At 37.8% G+C, this 20,107-nt stretch overlaps 2 protein-coding genes across 4 annotated transcripts in view; one reads left to right on the top strand and one right to left on the bottom strand.

Moving 5' to 3' along the window:
• DIAPH2 (diaphanous related formin 2) overlaps positions 1-5,160 on the top strand; it is an 801,414-nt gene extending 796,254 nt beyond the window's left edge. For all 3 annotated transcript variants that reach the window (XM_075896759.1, XM_075896757.1, XM_075896756.1), the window contains one exon: positions 59-5,160. In XM_075896759.1, coding sequence (XP_075752874.1) covers positions 59-123 — 65 coding nt within the window. In that variant the 3' untranslated portion in view covers positions 124-5,160. The remainder of the gene's footprint in view (positions 1-58) is intronic.
• The window catches only part of LOC142831268 (uncharacterized), a 178,902-nt gene that overhangs the window by 29,150 nt on the left and 129,645 nt on the right, over positions 1-20,107 (bottom strand). The window lies entirely within an intron of this gene.

Raw genomic sequence — 20,107 nt, 5'->3', positions numbered from 1 at the left:
TGCAATATCCATTTTTCAAATCTTATGGTGTGTTCTTTTCTCTCTCTTTTTATTACAGATAACAGACGAGTAAATTTGGAAAGGTCACGTTCTCGCCACAATGGAGCTATCACAGCTATATGATTCCTCTGAAGCCAAAGAATTGGAGAATTATTATATTTTAAAATGGAGACCCATTTGAAAAAATGTACAAATACAAACAATGATCAGAAATGAAATAGAAATGAATTCCAGTGAAGTTCAAAGCAAAAGATAAAAAAGATGTACTTTTAATGTACTTTTAAGAACTATTGCAAAAAAAAAAATCCGCTTACTGTACATTAGTAACACAGTTGTCAAGATTTGTAAACAGTGTTAAACTATAAGGTTCTGTGTCTATATCTAATGTGTTACTTGCCATTTTTAAGGTGACAACTATCTGAAGGGAGATGGGACTTCTTAAAAAATGTTTTATATGGAGCTGAATTAGAAAACAGGAACTTGCCGAAAAATGCAACAAAGAACAAGATCAGGTCAAAGAAGGGAGACATGATTCATTTGTGATTCCAATTTGGACATGAAAAATGAACATAAATTTGCATATTAATTAATTCAGATATGAGCTGATATTGCACACATCATAGGAGACCTTTTTTTGTAAACATGGGAAAGCAGTGTATAGCCCCAATCAAGTTACTTTGAATCTTTATTTCAAGTTAAAGCTTCATGCATTTAGCTATTTTGGTGTATTTAAATTTATCATAAATCTACAGTTTCAGTGGTTTGATATATAGCTACTTATCTTTGCTAAAAACAAAACAAAAAACATAGGATTGTACCAAAGTTAAACCATATCAATTGCATAATATGTTTTTAACTATATTTAAAAAGAGGTATTTTCTAATTATGCACTTATAAAATATATACTTTACAGATATTTTTAAGGAAAAAGAATTATCATATTGTAATTATTCTAAAATTCCTTTGCATTTGTTTAGAGCTTTAGAGAAAACTACATTATGCCGCTATTCAGGACTTCCTCTTTCTAAGTTTTCCCTCTGTTTCTCCTTTAGAGTTTAATCTTAGAGCTAGAGAATAAGCAAATCAAAATTTTTGTGGGTTTTTTTTTTTACCCTTCAGCCCTATGCAGCAGTGACCACAGTCATAGTAGCCTGACCTTCCGAGGAAGCTCATTTCATTCCAATTTAAATATGAGCCCCTGCACTCAAGCACCTCAGGTGAACTTAATAGTTGACACTGCTTACATTTCACCACTTAATGTGAAACTACAGTAAAAATACCTTTCCATCTCGAGCCTAAATATGCAGCTTTGCTGGGGATTCACTTTAACCTCTACCAACCTTCCGATTCAAAGGTTATTGTTTCTATGTCATCATGAATAGAAGTCAGCATACCGTGGACATTCCACGAAATAAAAAATGGTATAAAAATAGATATTCGTTCTACAATTGATTCAGATTTACCACCCTGTGGGTTGTGTTATGGAAATGATTATTCCCTTAGGATATTGGACACCTTTTTTCCATGTTATAAACAGTGTTGGAAAAGTAGGATAGGCACTCTGTTTTCTGTTCACTGGTTGTTAATAACAGAAAAAGAGGTGCAGTCATTTGGAGACAATATAACTTTGCACTACTGTTTGAACCCAAGTCTTTATACACTAGCTTCTTTATGCTTTGCTGGGTAAAAGACTTTCAAGATTATCTGACTGGCATGGGCTAAATTCTTACATTGACTTCAATGAGAACATACATACCTTTTCTTGTAATGAAGTCAAATGGAAAAATTCCCATAGAGTTAAAAGGGAGCAGGATTTTTTACGCACTATTACATTTTCCAACACAAACATCACTCACACCTAGTGAAATGTATGCTATAAAATAATACTACTGTATCTAGTTTCCTTCTGGCAACAAACTAGAGAAGTGTATGTGTTTCAATATAAAATATCATTGTCTCCCAGTGTTTCAGTAAGAGGTAGTAAGAATTACATTCCATTTTGCATAAGTGAACGCTGACTTTGTATTGCAATGTCTACATTTTTTAAAATTTTGAAGTTTTGAAATCACCATTGTGAAAATGTGCTCAATGTAAAATGCCAAAATATAAAGAATTAGGTCTGGAATAGCTATATATTCTACTTTATACATTTTGAAACAATGTCTTGAAGTTCAAAATTAAGATAAACCATTTGCAGGGATTAAAAGGCAGAAAAGTTGAAAATAATCAATAGAACACATGTAAACTTAACCTAATAACCCACAATGGAGTCTTTATACTGTATCACTAATAATTACAAGTACAGAGTTTTTCATTTCCTGGCATTGTGTTTTTTAAAAGCTCTGTAGTAGCTGACTGCTTTTTATTTAAAAACCAAATCCTAGTAAAAAAAATCCAAAAAGTAACATCTGATATTTCTATTTTACTACACAGTCCTTTTATCACATTTGAAACATTTATATAATTCAATGGACATATCTGTTAAAAACAAAAGTATGTTTCAAAGGAAAACTAGTTTAGAAGATAATTTATGTAAATACAGGTTGCTTGTATTTATGAAGTCGAAAAATATTTTCTGAAATTACTGCTGGGTCACTTTGTCTTTTGATAGCTTTTCAGTCTATATGAAATTGCAGCTATTTTTAATGTTTTTATTATTGATAATTTTCATAGTTGTCACATGTTTATCTATTGGTATAGAAGATATGTTTAGCCCAGAAGTGCAGCACCTTTTTCAGAAATGGACTTGCCTTATTTTCTAATATTAAAAAATAGAAATGAAAAAAAATCAGTTAAATTATATTTGCACTCAGAGTAATCCCAGAAAATAAATCACCAGGGCTTTTGCACACATTAAAATAATTAAGGGAATATAACATAAAGTTCCTACTAATTATATTTTATTATAAGTCCCTTAAGATATTGCATTACCCTTATCACAGCACATCGGTTTGCATTCACATTTTAAAATTTTAAAGTAACTAACGGAAAAAAACATTTTATGATGTTATTCTGTTAACATTTCTTAGAGTCTGTTTTAAGAGATGATTTGTAACTTTAAATGAATGAAGCTACATTTGTAAATTGGTATAGGAATGTAATGCTAAAGTAAAATACATGTACACCTATATATTGCTTAAAACTACTGGCAGAATGTGTCAGACATATAAAGCGCTAGGTATTATTCATGCAAGTTTTATGCTGTTAACTCAGAAAAAAGTGCAACATCCGATGTAATGTATTTGGTCTTTGATTCTGCAAATGTCCTTTCCCTGCCCATAAGTAACCCTTGTTTTAAATGTTAATCATGCCTTTGACTGGTGCTCAAACCAAAACAAACATAATGCCTGTTAGGGCATTAAGAAGCATCCCCCAAAATATTGTTGCATAAGTTTGATCTGCTTTTGGACATCATTGGCCCATATGGAAGCAATCTACACATAATTGCCTGTTATTTAAAAAAGCAAACTTTACCATACATTCCCTTCTTTGATGCACATACACACACTTGATATATTATGCACATACTGTATATTTTTGTATGTAATATATGTGCTACCTCAGAGTGAAATCCACTAAAACCACTGAGTTTTTCATGTTTTAAACCGAAACCACTGTTCAGCACAAGCATACTTAAAACTTATCACATAGTTGAAGAAGGATTGCAAAATTTGTGGAGAGTCTGGCCAAATTTTAGGTTTATATTAAGCTTTGGCTGCAAATTTCATAAGGAAGTTTTGTGCTGCTCTCAACCGCAGAGGACCAAGCTAATTTGAGATATAGTATTTTCCCTACAGAATTTCCCCAATAGAATATTGCTAGTAAAAAAAATGTAGTAATTATAATGGGGACAGAAGTTGTCCTGACCCTAAATTACTAAATGTAGATCTGTGTACTTTTTAAGAGCCATGGTCTGCTAGAACTTACACATGTTGTGCAATTCATTCTCTTCTTGAGAAAGGAATACTGTACTTGACACTGCATCTTGCACGTTAAACAAGGACTTGCTTGAATTATGCTTACATCTTTCCATGTTCAAATTTCTGAAAGCTCAGATGTTCTACCACCTGTTAGTAAATCAAATCACGGTTTAAGAAAGGAAGCAGTAGAGACATCATCCCCTTTTATGTGCCATATTGCTTTTGTGCGTGCTACATACTCACATGAGTATTCCTGAGCCACCTCTCTTCTACTACCCACATATTCCCTGTACTGATGAAAAAACAAACCCCACCACAAATGCTTTGTGTGTTTGTGAATTCAAAAATGTGCAGTGTTCTGCGCTCAGAAGGGAGTATTACGCATGCCTGCTGATAAATTTTACTGAGAGAGTGTCTCAGGGTGCTAGTCAATCCCACACTGAATGCAATGGAAAGACTTCATTGGAGTAAGATAAGCCCTCAATATACAACTTCCATCAGTATGCTTTGGATTTATACAAATGCCACAAAATCTGATCCTAGTCTTTTACAATGTACCTTAACTCCACATACATACCATGTACCACTCTGTGTGGTTTCCGTTTTGGAGTCAGACATTTAGGGTAAGATGTCTCAAGATGCCAAAAAAATCCAAAATAATGCAAATGAGAGAAAAATTATTCACTTGTATTTTTGTAATGAATAAATAATTCCCAACTATGGATTTGTATATTATCTTTAAAAATGTTTTTGGTGAAATCAGCCCAGTATTTAATGAAATACATTTAATCACATGTTTAAGATGATTTTGTTAATTTCCTAATGTTTACCTGTTTATTACCAATTGACCAATGTCTGTCTATATTACATGATATAACAGGGTATGAAAGTTATTTCCTGTTTTAGCAGGGGGTTTACTCTGAGGTGTCAATTGTTTGGATTTTGGGGAATAATGCCTTCTTTTATGGATGACTTTAAAAATACAGTAATTAAAAAAAGATTGTATACTGTTTATTGGTGATGCCATTTTAGTTAAAAAGGAAGAATAAAATGCAATCATTGAATAAAATGCAATATTAAAATGGATCCATATTAAAAATATATATATCTTGAGTCAGCCAGAGACATTTCACGATACGTATGTTATAAATCAGCTAGACAGACATTACTGGTATTTTCCAAGTTGTTTACTTATCTCTGTCACAAAAATGGCTGCATTGAAATAGAAGTTTGACAGGACTTTTACATTAAAAAGTAGTCTATTGTGTATTATGCAACGTAATGGTACCACCCTGGCATACTGAAATGACTTAATAGAATAAAGAGGGGAGATAGCCCTGAATTGCTCAAATATCTTGCTGCAGACTCTCTAAATATGAAAGAATGAATAGGATAGTGCTGTTGATATTTCACATACATCGTGGATTATTTGATGGCATAAATTAGAAGTGCTTAGTTTATTATAGTGCAATTATAAAGGAGAAGAAACTATACAGGTTTAGTGGGTTACAGATTTAACACATTAAATAAATGAAAACATCTCTGTCTTTTGTAAGTCTAAGGGTTAGGGTTGTTCCAGTTTTGCACTTGATGGATCTTAGTTTCCTAGCACAAGACAGATCCAAATTCCAGTCACTCTCAGATATTTTGTTGCTTGTCTCAGAATGAGGCCGGTGTCTCAGACTGTCAGCACCTCACTGTCTTCCTCATCTTCATTTACTTTCCACTGTACTCAGTTAAAAAGCTAGCTATGAGAACTATAGCATCACAACCAATTTTGTTTTTCTGCCCCTCCCCGCTGATAGTAGTTTGCATGTGCATAGAGTTTGTGTAACCTTTGATATAGTTCCTTTCACTCTTCCTCAAAGCAGCCCCTTTGCACTCAAAAGAATTTGATGAAGTGGACGTTATCTGGAGGAGATTATAATAAACAATTCTGGATAAAATGTGTTTCAGAAATTCTTTAACTATTGCCATATTGAAATGGGAAGAGAATTGCTAGTTTGAACTGATATAAAACAAAGGTCTATTTGGTAGTACTCTCTAAACATAAACTTCCCTTATAGTAGTGACTACCATATAAAAAACAAAATAATATTAGTCAACCAATTCCTGGATTGTGCAATGAATGGAAAAAACACCCAAATAAAACAATTCCAACATAATTTTACAATGAAATGTACAGTTTCTGCTGCACAGAAGATGGCACCATCTGACACAATATATAAATCCCCATAATCAATGATGGACAAGCACAATTTCCATTCATGCACACTAAATCAATGTTTAGATCAATACATAGCATTAAGTCGGATGCTTACTGCTGTTCAGACATAATTTATATGCATAGTTCATAGTAATAAGTAATCTTAAACTCGATTCCTAATAGTTTAAAGAAATTAATATATACCATAGTTCTTAGCATGTGATGTAGTTTCTAGGAATCTGGAAAATCTAATGGGCTGAAAGGTCCAAAACACAGATTTTAATGGGTTTGTATTATGGCTGTGTTTAAAATAAATGGCAAGTATAGTTCTGCTCTAAGTTGTTTAACTAGAAAATTGTTACACGAGGGAAGAATTTGGCCCAATGTATTACAAAAGAAAAGAGGAAATACTATGGAAAACTGAACAAATGTGCCTATACCCACTATCCCTAATCAGGTTTCCAAGTTGTCACATAAAAACTATTATGTGCCTCCTAGCATGCTAAGCTGTAGACCCAATGTATTTCCATTCCTGGAGTACATAGCCTGGGACTCTGCAAGCTTTAACCCATGCACTTGAGTTGGGAAACTACTAAGCGGTAAACAAGTTTGAGCTTGGTCTCAGCTCATAAGAGTGACAAGAATGACATTGAGCCAGTACATGCACACCTGGTAAACAACTGTAGTATAATTAGTGTAGGGAGTCCTTTGCCCGGTGAGTCTCACCAGAGACCTAGACCTCGGAGGGCACCCTGGATTCCCCCAGCTGGAACCATATCCACTGCAGCTCTGATGCCAGGTGACAGAAACGTGACTCCCCGCAGACTGAAGGGGCGTAAGCATTTCTAAGTGCCTGTTACTTTTTTATGCATTGCTCTGCCTGTGCTTATTGATGTGTCACTTTGCAGTGGCTGTGCAACCATTTGGCAGTATTAACCCTGTAATAGTAGTGACGTAGTGAGATTAATAAAAACAACTATCCCTAATCAACTCTGATTTGAAGCGAATCCCTAATCCTTTTTGGCCATGGCCCTGTGAGTTGACATAAGTAACTCTGGAACATTGTTGGTGGGGTCTAAAGTAAGCTGTGTTCCATCTTCTGCATCCAGAAAATGATGAGAACAACATGGGACTAAGAAGAATTTCCAAAGGAGAATAATGAAGTAGGGGGAAATAATTGCAAATAAGATCAATAAAAATTTTAATTGTGGTTATCCTGTACCCAGTGAAGTCAAAGGCGTCCTTTGATCTAAATGATGCACAGTTTCCCCAAGAGTAGCAGAATTCTTATCTTAATAAACAGACCTAATATAGACCTCATAGAAATCTATGAGAGTTTAATCTCTGATTTTAGTGGGAGAAGGAAGATCATCAGAAAGATGGAAAAGAACTGTCAACCTGGAAAGAATCCTTGTATTATGTTTAACAGAATATTCCAAAAACTAATTCAAACCTACAGAGAGGTAAGTCTGCCAACAACATATTGGTGATCCATGTAAATGAAATGTATTCACTTAATGGTGTCCCTATACCAATGAGGATTGTGCGTGGGATTTTGAAAATCTCTGATGATGTCACATGAGCAAAAATCATGCTTGCAGAAATACTTCCAAAATTTTGATACATCAGAGAAAATGAAATTTGTATAAATTACCTGAAACTGAAACAAGTTTCTACAGATTTAGGATATTTTTATTGGCACTGAACAATTATTAGTGAAAGACTAAATGAAGCTTAGCTACATTTGAAAGTGGTGAACGTAGTAAAATAATTTGCATTCCATAGCTCAGATGCTTTGATGATCATTAGCAAAAGGAAGACAGGCACAATGCCCTTCATCTAAAGAACATAAAGCACTTTACAGCCATTAATGACATCAGTCTAACAACCCAATATGAGTTAGGGTAATTAATCCTTATTTTGCAAATGGGGAAACTGAGTAAATGTTACTTTAAGTTTAAATTACTGGCCTGAGGTCACAAGCCAAATTACAACCCAAACTAGGGTATGAACCTGCAGATTACCACTTCCAGTCATGTGCTGTAACTGTGTATATTTTCTACAGTCCCAGAATTTGCCTCTTGCTGCATAACATCAGTCCAACATCTTTGGGTTTTTTAAATGGCTCTAGCTCTTATGGTTGCTGAGAGAATGTAAATCTGAGCTGAGAGTAAACTCATAGTGATGCCTCCCTGACTCTACAGAGCCTGAAACAATTGCTCATATGGATGACATTCCCCATGCATTAGTCGGAGCCTTCTGATTCCCCAGCCACAGAATTTGGCCTTCCTGTTTCTTCAGGAAGCCATGGAAAAGAGAGTTACTCACCCTGTACAATAATGGGAGTTCTTTGAGATGTGTGTTCTTGTGGGTGCTCCACTCTGGGTGCTGGTACATCTTCGCACCAGTGACCGGAGATTTTTCTAGCAGTTCCCTATTGTACCGTACGCATGCTGTGGTGCCTCCTTGTGCCATTGATGTGTGTTAGGTGTGTGCACAGTGCGGCCCCCTCCATTCCTTCTCTACCCTGGCCACTGGACCAAGAAGGCTCCAAAACTGGAGATGGAGGGAGGGAAGTGGAGCACCCACAGAGACACACATCTCGAACAACCCCTGTTACCGCATTGGTTGAGTAACTCTTTTCTCCTTTGAGTGATGTCCCCATGGGTGCTTCACTCAGGGTGACTACAAAGCAGTAGTATTGTGGAGGGGGGTTTGGAGCCCTACCATGGTAACTGAGGTTAGCACGGCTTGTCTGACAGCCATGGATGGAACCATGGCAGAGGTAAAAGTATATTTTGCAAACATATGGTTGGACAACCAGGTGGCTGTCTTGCAAATGTTCTCCAGAGACACACATTTGAGGAAAGCCATCAAAGAGGCCACGGCTCTGGTGGAGTGTGCGGTGATGGTATCTGGTGGTTGCTTGTGAATAGTGTAGCATGTGTGAGTGCAGGACAAGATCCACATAGCGATTCTCTGGGAGGAGACAGCTTGGCCCTTGGAAGGTTCAGCAAAGGACAGGAAGAGTCTGGTCTCCATGGTTTTGTTCTATCTATGTTGAATGTGAGTGCTCTGCAAACATCCAGGGTGAGCCATGCCGCTTGGGATGGATTGGCATGTGGCTTGGGGAAGAATGCAGGTAAGTTTATCAGTTTGTTAATAGGAAAGGGAGATGGGGCTTTCAGTAGAAATTTAGGATGAGGACAAAGTGTTACTCACTCTGTCTTTGGAGAATACTGTGTATGGGGGGGGGGGGTCTGCCATTAATGCTGCTAGCTCCCCCACTCTCCTGCTGGAAATTATGGCTACCAGAAGAGTTACTTTCATGGAGAGGTGTAGGCAAGAACAAGTTGCTAGAGGCTCAAAGGGAAGTTTGATTAAACTCCTGAGGATGTGATTCAGGTCCCAGATGGGAACTGGAGGCTGTACCGATGGGAAAGTATTCTGGAGACCTGTAAGGAATCGCTTCATGAGTGGGTCTGAAAAGAAAGAATTGTCATCGGTATTTCTGTGAAAGGCTGCTATTGCTGCTGCATGCACCTTAACCATAATGAAAGACCGGTCTGACTCCCTTAGTTCTAGGAGGTGGTCCAATATAATGGGGATGGAGCGGTGTCGGGAGGCACAGGATGGTTGTGTTTGAGCCATTTGGAGAATCTGGTCCACTTGTAGAGACAAGTCTTTCTGGTGGTCTCTCTCCTACTGTTTATATCTGTTTCACTCATTCTGAACAGGTGTTTTCAGCATTTTAGAGCTATGAAGGAGCCATTCCTGGAGGTGGAGTTTGTCTGGCTTGGGATGGAGAATCCTGCCATGATGTTGAGTGAGAAGACTGTGTTTCAAGAGAAAACTGCACGGATCCACTTCTGCCAATCTGTGCCTCAACCGTGCTGATGCAATGAGGATGATAGGATGATGTGGGCTTGTTCCATTATCATCTTGATGGTAGTCTTGTGGAGCAAGAGAAGTGGTGGGAACACATAAAGGAGAGGTGCATCCCATTTGCTGAAGAAAGTGTCCCCTAGAGAACCCTTCTCTAGAGCTTCTCTTGAGCAATAAAGGTGGTATTTGTGGTTGGCCCTGGTTGAAAAACAGGTCTAAATCCAGCTGTTCCTATTGTAGGAAAAGTTGTTTGAGAATCTCTCTCCCATTCTTTGGTATATATGGTTGTGACTATTTTCTTCCACTATTTGATCTCAGGAAGTGAGCCCACAAAAGCTCATCATCTAATAAACCATCTTGTTAGTCTTTAAAGTGCTACATAGTCCTGTATTTTTCTCTCCAATTCGTGATGGTCATAATGTTATGGTGGACACCTCAACCATATTTTTTTTAGTACCCCCAGAAGGTACGTGGCTATGGAGGTGATTTGTGTGCAAAGCTCTAGTTCCATAATTTCTGCACTTCTGTTCAAAAGGAGGGAGACCAAGTTAATATAGTACAGGTAGGTTGTATTGTTCATCATGATACTGATTGTCTTGTGTGCTATATGGTGCAGAAAGTGGAGACATGCATAGCACACCGCCCTGAGTTGTAGCAGATTGACATGGAGAGTCTGCTCACTGAAGGACCATTTGCCTTGCACAGTGTGAGGTCCAAGATGCGCATCCCATTCCATAAGGGATGCGTCAGTCGTAATGGCAACTGTCTTGTTCTAACCTCAGAGGCCAAGATGAACAAGTTTTCTCCCTCCTCCTTATGACACTTTTTAGATACCTGAAAACTGCTATCATGTCCCCCCTCAATCTTCTCTTTTCCAGACTAAACAAACCCAGTTCTTTCAGCCTTCCCTCATAGGTCATGTTCTCTAGACTTTTAATCATTCTTGTTGTTCTTCTCTGTACCCTCTCCAATTTCTCCACATCCTTTTTGAAATGCGGTACCCAGAACTGGACACAATTCTCCAACTGAGGCCTAACTAGAGCAGAGTAGAGCAGAAGAATGGTTTCTTGTGTCTTGCTCACAACACACCTGTTAATGCATCCCAGAATCATGTTTGCTTTTTTTGCAACAGCATCATACTGCTGACTCATATTCAGCTTGTGGTCCACTATAACCACTAGATCCCTTTCTGTTGTACTCCTTCCTAGATAGTTGCTTCCCATTCTGTATGTGTGAAACTGATTGTTCCTTCCTAAGTGGAGCACTTTGCATTTGTCTTTATTAACCTTCATCCTGTTTACCTCAGACCATTTCTCCAATTTGTCCAGATCATTTTGAATTGTGACCCTATCCTCCAGAACAGTCGCAACCCCTCCCAGCTTGGTATCATCTGCAAACTTAATAAGTGTACTTTCTATACCAATATCTAAATCGTTGATGAAGATATTGAACAGAGTCGGTCCCAAAACAGACCCCTGCGGAACCCCACTTGTTATACCTTTCCAGCAGGATTGTGAACCATTAATAACTACTCTATGAGTATGGTTATCCAGCCAGTTATGCACCCACCTTATAGCAGCCCCATCTAAGTTGTATTTGCCTAGTTTATTGATAAGAATATCATGTGAGACTGTATCAAACGCCTTACTAAAGTCTAGGTATACCACATCTACCATTTCTCCCTTATCCACAAGACTCGTTATCCTATCAAAGAAAGCTATCAGATTGGTTTGACATTTGCTCATTATAAGTCCATGCTGGCTGTTCCCTATCACCTTGCCACCTTGCAAATGTTTGCAGATGATTTCCTTAGTTACTTGCTCCATTATCTTCCTTGGCATAGAAGTTAAATTGACTGGTCTGGTTTCCTGGGTAGTTCTTATTTCCCTTTTTGAAATAAACCCAATCTGTGTCAGAGATGGGTATAGCCTCATGGCAGGATTCACAGTTTGTAAAGCCTTGGTATCTAGGCATTGGGGCGGGGGGTGGGGGAAATGAGGTTGAGGATGAACAATGAAGAAAAATTGGGGGTTTGGGGGGTTTTTTTTGAGGAAAAAGATTTTTTTTTTTTAAGATAGCGGGTTGGGAGAGATTCAAAACTTTGAAAGGAGATTAAAACTGAAGTGAATTAGCTGGTTTTTGTTATTGTTGCAGAAAAGGGGCAAGAGAACAGAGCTCCATCTGCCGGTGAGGACGGCAGAGAAGGAACTGAGGGGGCTGCACTGTGCGCACACCTAATGGACACCAATGGCACGAGGAGGCACCACAGCACATGCGGTGGGGAATTGCTAGAAAAATCTCCAGTCACTGGCATGAGGATGCACCAGCACTCATGGTGGAGTCCCCATCGGCACATCACTTGAAGAATAAACTTGCCTTCCACCCACCCACCCCCAGTCCCTGCCTGAATAGGAACCTGCCTACAGCTGCCACTTGTTCTCCAACTTTCCTTTCCAGGTGGCCAGGTTGTCATATGTACTAGGCAACGGCAGGTGCCAGATGTAGGCTGATGAGCAGGGTTGCCTGAATATACAGTGTAGCAGCAAAAGCTCAGTGATATAGCTGCTGGGACCAATTACAAGCTCTCCTTTTTCTAGCAGACATTGCAGAAAGGTGGTTCAAAACCGGGTCTCATGAACAACATTGTGGGAATCAAGGCCTTGGGGTTGGAACTGAGCAGTCTGTGATTTGTGTCTAGGAAGCATTCTTGAGATGGTCTGGGGGAGGGATATTTAATTGTCACAGAATGGATTAATGTTGCTGTACAATTTAAGGATCATTGCTGGAGAATTTGGTCCCAGTGTGCTGCGATATATTGATCTCACTGTAACATTTCTACTTCACGCACCACAATATTACTGTACAATTTGTATTTCTCACCTATTCTAGCTGAAAGGCTGCATTGCTGTGTGGATTTTCTGTCTCCCTGTGACAGACCTGATGGCAAAATGCATGCCTCATAATTGTATCTTTTAAAAAATGAAAAGAGTACAACTAAAGCTGGGAGTCATTTAATATTGTATCCGAATGCTTTCTAGAAAGAGGTGGCAGGTTAATCCCAGTGGGTTCCACTTTCAAATATGTGCATCTATATAGAGTGTGGCTATGATTAACTGAGTTATATTACTGCTGCTTATAATAAGTCTAATTACTAATTGACAGCAGTGTCCTGGGGTGAGTATAACATACCAAAATTAAGTATTAATCTAACATTAAAACTGCCTATCAGCTTGAAAACTACAACCTCAGTAATTATCAGCTTGTTTCCATGTTTCAAAGATGTTGGCAAAGAGACTGTTCCTTGGACTGGTTGGTTAATACAGTCCAAGGTCTTTTTGTTTTCAGTCCCATGAATAACATATTGGCAGAGATCCATAGTTAGGCAGTCTGCAAAACTATTCCAAGTTTTCCATCACTATCAATTTGAGCATAATTCCACACACTCAAATAAAATGAAGAGTGAAACACTAGAAACAGAAATATATATACATGTGAAATACAAAATAAATGCCTTCTTGCTGTGATTTGCATGTGTTGTTTGAAATAAATATACATTGAAGGATCCCATTACCGTATTAATTCACTTTTTAGATGTGAAAATTCCCCAAAGATACAATCAAAGCCTTCATTATATTCAAGGGTCTTTGTTGCTCGTATGATTTCATGCGGTCATGATGCTTTGTATATTGATTGACTCAGATCCTTATTCCTTATACGCAGCAGCAAATTTTAAAAGGCCTGATTCCTACATGATGGAATGAGGCTTATTCAGCAATTTTGTGATGATTAAGGTAATAAGAGTAATTTATAGCTGCTTATGTCTTAGCAATACCTCAGGCCAAAACACAGAACTGATGTTAAGGGAAACAAGTGCCCTTTGAAAGACTTGTGGATACTAAACCACACCAATTCTGTTTGATTTCCTTGCTTGTCAGCACCTTATAGATATATAATTTATAGGAAAGCTTTAATTAGTTCATAGCTGGGTCTTAAGTGTCTGGTTAATATTCCAAGCCGGACGTCTAAAAGGCTCTTGATTTTAGAATTATTGGAGCAATTATCTAATATTTTATCGAAAGATCAATTCTTACTGCAATCACTTGGCTGCTGCTTTATAGCAGGTGAATATTCAAATTTTCCTGATTACAGTCCAACTTTAATGGTTTTTAAGCTAAATATCTCCTAAGTGCCTGATTCATAGTGCAAAGAATTCAATGGGAGCAATTCCATGGACTTCTGTGGCCTTTGGATAATGCCTCAGCTGCTTATTATTCAACCATTGTTAGAGCTTCATTTGTTGTATGATTCAAGTTCTTTAACAGCAACAAAACCTAACTAGTGCCTACATATTACTGATGTAAAAGACTGCCGTAAAGTACCATGAGGTGCAAGTTCTGATTCCAGCTTTATTAGATGAGCACCCCTGGTAAGCAACTGAATTTTGTTATGAATAGTTGTTTCCAACAGATTACTTTGCATTTATGTAGTCATGTTTGTGGACATAAGCGACTAGCATGGGAACTGAAAGGCTAAAAGAATAACTTCTGGGGCTGGGAATCAGGAATTCTTATGTCCTAATGGATGCTCTACCCACTGTAATGTCCTAATGAAGATATTTAATCTCTGTGGCTACACCTCTGTGGCTGTGTGTCCAAGGAATGCATCTACTCTTCTGAATATTTTTTCAGAAGAGCAGATGCATTTTTTTGGCATCTCATTTCACAAGGAAGAAGGGATTTGCAGAAAAAAGGGTGTTTTCCAACATTTGGCCCAGTGTAGACGGGCCACATGTCGGAAAAGCCTCTTCTAACAAAAGACGCGGGAAAAGGTACACAAATTACATACCTTTTTCCCGAAAAAAAACCAATGTCTAGACACAGCCTGTGTCTGAACTCGTTATTTCCCCCTAAAGTAGCATATCAGTGTTTTAACCGCGAAGTTGTCTACAGAGCCTTTTCTACGTTGGTGGTCTGACCAGACTGCTGCAATTGTGGAAAATCTTCAGAGGGGAAAAACTGGAATAAGCAAAGCTACTATTGCCATCTTATTTCACAGGACTGTGAAGAAGTATAATTAGCAGTTAGGTTCTCTCACTGAAAATTATTTTTGACCAAAAAAGGTTTTTCCAAAGAAACTAAATATATATATATATACATATATATATATTTATTTTTTTAAATGTATGTTTTTAAACAAAAGGAATCAAAATCAAAATTACCATTTGTTTAACTTTCAAGCAAACTTTTTTGTTTGGCATCAACATTAGAAACCAAACAAAAATCTTTAGGTTTTAGGTTTTTAAAAAAAAATTCCTGAAAGGAAAAAATCCTTTTTTGACTAGCCCTATAAATTACACAATGTTTGGACAGTCTCTGAAGATTAAAAGTTTTATATAAATGCTAATTATTCTTAGATTTCAGTCTTGGAGCTTTTTTTTATTTGTTAAAACATTTGAATTATAGGATGCATTTTTATCACTGTCAGAAGTTTTGTCCATGAAATCCTAGAATTTAACGGGATTTATTAAATGAAATATTAAACCTCATTAGTGATTAATGTGGCCAGATACAGCTAGATATCCCTTCTCTGGGATTTTGTATCTAAGCTCAAGTGTAGTAAAGTTTAATAATATTTGATCCATACTCTATCACAGAACTCAACCCAGTCCTTAAAGGAAAAATAATTTGATGATCTAATACATCTTCTCAAATTTCCATTTACTATGAGATTTAAGTACAAACAAATGGGATGACGGAAGTTTAATTTGTTTGCTCAGTACAGTTACTTTTCAAAAAAATAATGCTGATCTTATTCCTGGTAACATATGGCTCCCTTATGTAGGACTCAGCTGTTAATTTTCCTTTACAAGTGCCTCATTACAGAATATTTACCCTACCTGGATATCCATTAGACAAGTTGAAATGCAGAAGCTAGTCCAGCAGCATCTTTGTTATGATTCATATGTGGGAAAAAAAAACCCTGATTATCTTTCTTATTTATTTATTGTATCCTGTTTTGGGCCTCCCATTACAGAAATCATCAGAGGGCAATGAAAATATTAGGGGATTAGGATGCTTGACATATGAGGAGAGGCTGAGGAAACCTCAGCCTCTCCTCATATTTAGTCTGCAGAAGAGAAGAATGAGGGGGGAATATATCAGCCTTTAACTACCTGAAGGAAGGTTCTACAGAGGATGGAGGGAGGCTTTTCTCCGAGATGACAGATGACAGAACAAGGAGCAATGGTCTCAGGTTGCAGTGGGAGAGGTTTAAGTTGGATATCAGGAAAAAACTATTTCCCTAGGAGGGTGGTGAAGCACTGGAATGGGTACCTAGGAAGGTGGTAGAATCTCGAACCCTAGAGTTTTGTAAGTCCCGGCTTGACAAAGCCCTGGCTGGGATGATTTTCGCTGCGGTCAGACTAGATGACCTCCTGAAGTTTCTTTCAAACCTAATCTTCTATGATTCTTCCAGAACGCAAAGAGGAAAGTACTCCATGCCTAACAGAGAAGGAGTGGAATCGGACAAGACTACAGGTGGCATAGATATCTATTGCTGCCTTTCACACAAAGTAATGTCTCTACTGCAGCTCATGGAAATTTTCCATCTGTAACTCTTTTCAGTGAAAAATAGGTGTTAGGTTGAACATTTTTCACCAAAAGTTTGTGCTTCCCACAGAAAATTTTAAATGTTCTTTTCGGTTTTCAGTTTTTATAAAAAAAATCAATTTTTAACTGAAAATTTCAACAGTTTAGTATTATTTTTTCCATTATTGGCATTGTCAGTGGGAAATAGCCATTTTCCAACCTGTTCTATTACGTATGAGCACATTTGTCCTTGAAATTAATACTGTTTTCATGTCATCTGCTAGTTTTGAGAAAGAGAAGATAGGGTGAGTATTAAGCCTCTTTTCCTGAATCAGCCATAATTTGGCCCTAGGTAACTGAAATAAATTTTCATTTTAATCATACAAATTGAGATGTTTGTGCCTAGAATGATTTGGCACATTCCATGTCAAGTTAGCCCACAATTTCAGTTTTCTTTAGCCGTACTGTCTGGACACCTCATTGGCCAAAATTTAACCCTCAGCTATGTAAAGCCGTATCTGCCTGCAAGGAGGGAGTCACATTCATTAGACAGTAGCATCAGTATGCCATGAGCACATTGTCATCGAAGATTGATTAGAAAAGAGTTTTTCCCCAATTCCATTACAACTATGCTAAATACATTTAGTAGGAAATACCTTTTTTAAATATTGTGAATAAAGATCTCATTTTTAAAAAATAGAGGAGAAAAAAAATCTCTGTGCCACCCTAGCATATATTAAAGTCAGGCATCTGACATCATGGTAGTCTTGTACATGTTGAAATGAGATAGCTGGTAAAATTAATTGGAATACTTAGTCCTTTCTTAAACTGGAATGCTTCCAAAAATATCATAATCCTAATATTAATCATACACTTGAGTAGACCCGAGTTACAAAAAGGGTCAGAGAAGAGATATGCTAAGTGATTCTGCAAAAAATTCAGGTACTTTCCAACCTCTTTGAGTCTGCCCTCACGCTCTCTGCCTAAATTATCTCTTCTCTAAAGCATTATTTATACAGCCGCAACCACTTAAAGGAATACCGAATCAGAGGAAGTACAATGCCTCTTCTATAACAAAAGAACGACTCAGAAGGAGAAACTTCCCATTTCAGTGGCTTTCAGCCAAAATTGTGATAAAAGCCTTTTCTATTTTCTTCTTTTCCTATTCTTTTTAGCTCTTGTGTTTGGCCTGAGATCACCTAGGATATGTCAACATTGCAGCTGGAAATTAGCACCTCCGCTCAGGTAGAAAGATTTGAGCTAATGGTGCTTGAGCTAGCGCATCAAAAATAAAAATGACTGCACCACAACTGGAGCGGGGGCAAGGGGTGCAGATGGGACATTGGGTTTGCCAAAAGAAGGGAGCAATGCTTTGTGGTGGGGCAGGGGGAGACAGGAAAGAGGCCAAACACTGCTGCAAAAGGTGGGTGGTGGTCAGCTTTGTGGCACTGACTCACTCCTTGGGAAAGTAATAGAGATGTAGCTACAGATACAAGCCCTGAGCAATGGGATCCCTTTATCCATGCCTTAAGCAAGGAAGCACCCACCCTTCCTGCCCTAGAGGTGACACATATCAGGCAGGTTTAGGACCTGCTATAGGTATTGGTATGAGTATGATGATGAATTCCTGTACATGATTTATCAGAAACTGAGCTATTGTGATAGGCCATCTCAGAACTACTTTCAGTTGTTTTCATTGGCTGATTTATTAACATCAAGAAGTAGATACAGGTGAGTAAGTCCAGACAGATATTAGAATAAACGATCAGGGAAGTTCTGCTTTGTCTGACTGAAACAATGGAATGTTTTGTTGGATTTGTGATAATTTTTCTGATTCTCAGACCACTGTAAAATACCCAGAATGAATTGTGGCACGGTTAACACCAATGTAATACATTATACAAAATGATAGTGTAATTTCAACCACCATCAATGTGCAGCCCTGAAAGCAGTGGAACACAGAACCTGTTTATCAGTGCAGAGCAATACTAGGGAAACTTTAGACTAGGAAACAAAAGACTACTACAATATCTAACAGCAAGCATGGAGGAATTTAAGGAAGAAAAGTATAATGACCCAGGAATATGGGGCTAGTATCTCCGAACTCTTATGAGAAAAGTGCTATCCATAATGGTAGATGTAAACACGATCTCATCCAGACAGACAACTAGATGAATATGAACATTTAAACTTCATTTACACTCTTCTCTTTCTTTGGAAACAAGCCAATGACCAGGTGGGTAATGTCTACCTGAAAATCAGCTTATACCAAAGTTTGGGTCTCCAGTGAAGGGAAGGTTATTAGCCACTGGAACATGAAAGTAGGAGAGGAGTTTAGTAAGGGAGATATATGTATAATGGGAATTCCAAGAGCCTCCACACTTCTTCAACCTGTCCCATATCCTTCCCCCAGTTCCCAAACATATTATCATGCTGGGAATCAGCAAGGCAGAGAGAGGACGTAGCTATAGGTAAGGGATAGAAAAGGTGAAAAAGCAAAGAGTAGGGGTCTATTACAGACCAGCAAACCAGGAAGAAAAGGTGGAGGATGCTTTTGTTTAAATAGCTAACAAAATCGTCCAAAGCAAAGGACTTTGTGGTGATGGAGGACTTAAACTAGCAAGATGAGAAAATAACACAGCAGGGCACAGATTATCCAACATGTTCCTGGAATGTGTGGGAGACAATTTTTTATTTCAGAAAGTTGAGAAAGCTACTGAGGAGAGGCTGTTCTAGATTTGATTTTTGACAGATAAGGAGGAACTGGTTGAGAATTTGAAAATGGAAGGTAGTTTTGGTGAAAGTGACCATGAAAATGATAAGAGTTCATGATTCTAAGGAATGGTAGGAGGGATAACAGCAAAATGAAGACAATGGATTTTAAGAAGGCAGACTAGCAAACTCATGGAGTTAGTAGGTAAGATCCCATGGGAAGCAAGTATAAAAGCAAAAAGTAATTAAATAACATTGGCTGTTTTTTTTTAAAGACACTATTAAGGGCACAAGAGCAAACTATGGATAGGAAGTGTGGCAAGAGATTACCTTGGCTAAACTAGGAAATCTTCAAAGATCTAAAAATGAGAAAAAATCCCCATAAAAAGTGGAAACTAGGTCAAATTAACAAAAGATGAATATCGCCAAATAATAAAATGTTTGTTGGGGTTAGCCTTGCTTTACCTAAGAACATAAGAATGGCCATACTAGGTCACACCAAAGGTCCATCCAGCCCAGTAGCCTGTCTGCCGACAGTGGCCAATGCCAGGTGTCCCAGAGGGAATGAATCGAATAGGTAATTATCAAGCAATCTCTCTCCTGCCATCCCTCTCCAGTGTTTGATCAGTGTTTGAACTGGATGACCTCCTGAGGTCTCTTCCAACCATAATATTCTATAAACACATGCATGTAGGGCAAAAATTGAGACTAACAAGAGGCAAAAGGGTAACAAGAAAACATTCTACAAATACATTAGAATCAAGAGGAAGACCAAGAACAGGTATGGGACCATTACA

This window comes from Pelodiscus sinensis, chromosome 13 (assembly GCF_049634645.1).
Source record: "Pelodiscus sinensis isolate JC-2024 chromosome 13, ASM4963464v1, whole genome shotgun sequence".
NCBI lineage: Eukaryota > Metazoa > Chordata > Testudines > Trionychidae > Pelodiscus > Pelodiscus sinensis.
The sequence above is the reverse complement of the archived record's forward strand: the minus strand, read 5'-3'. Positions and strand labels throughout refer to the sequence as shown.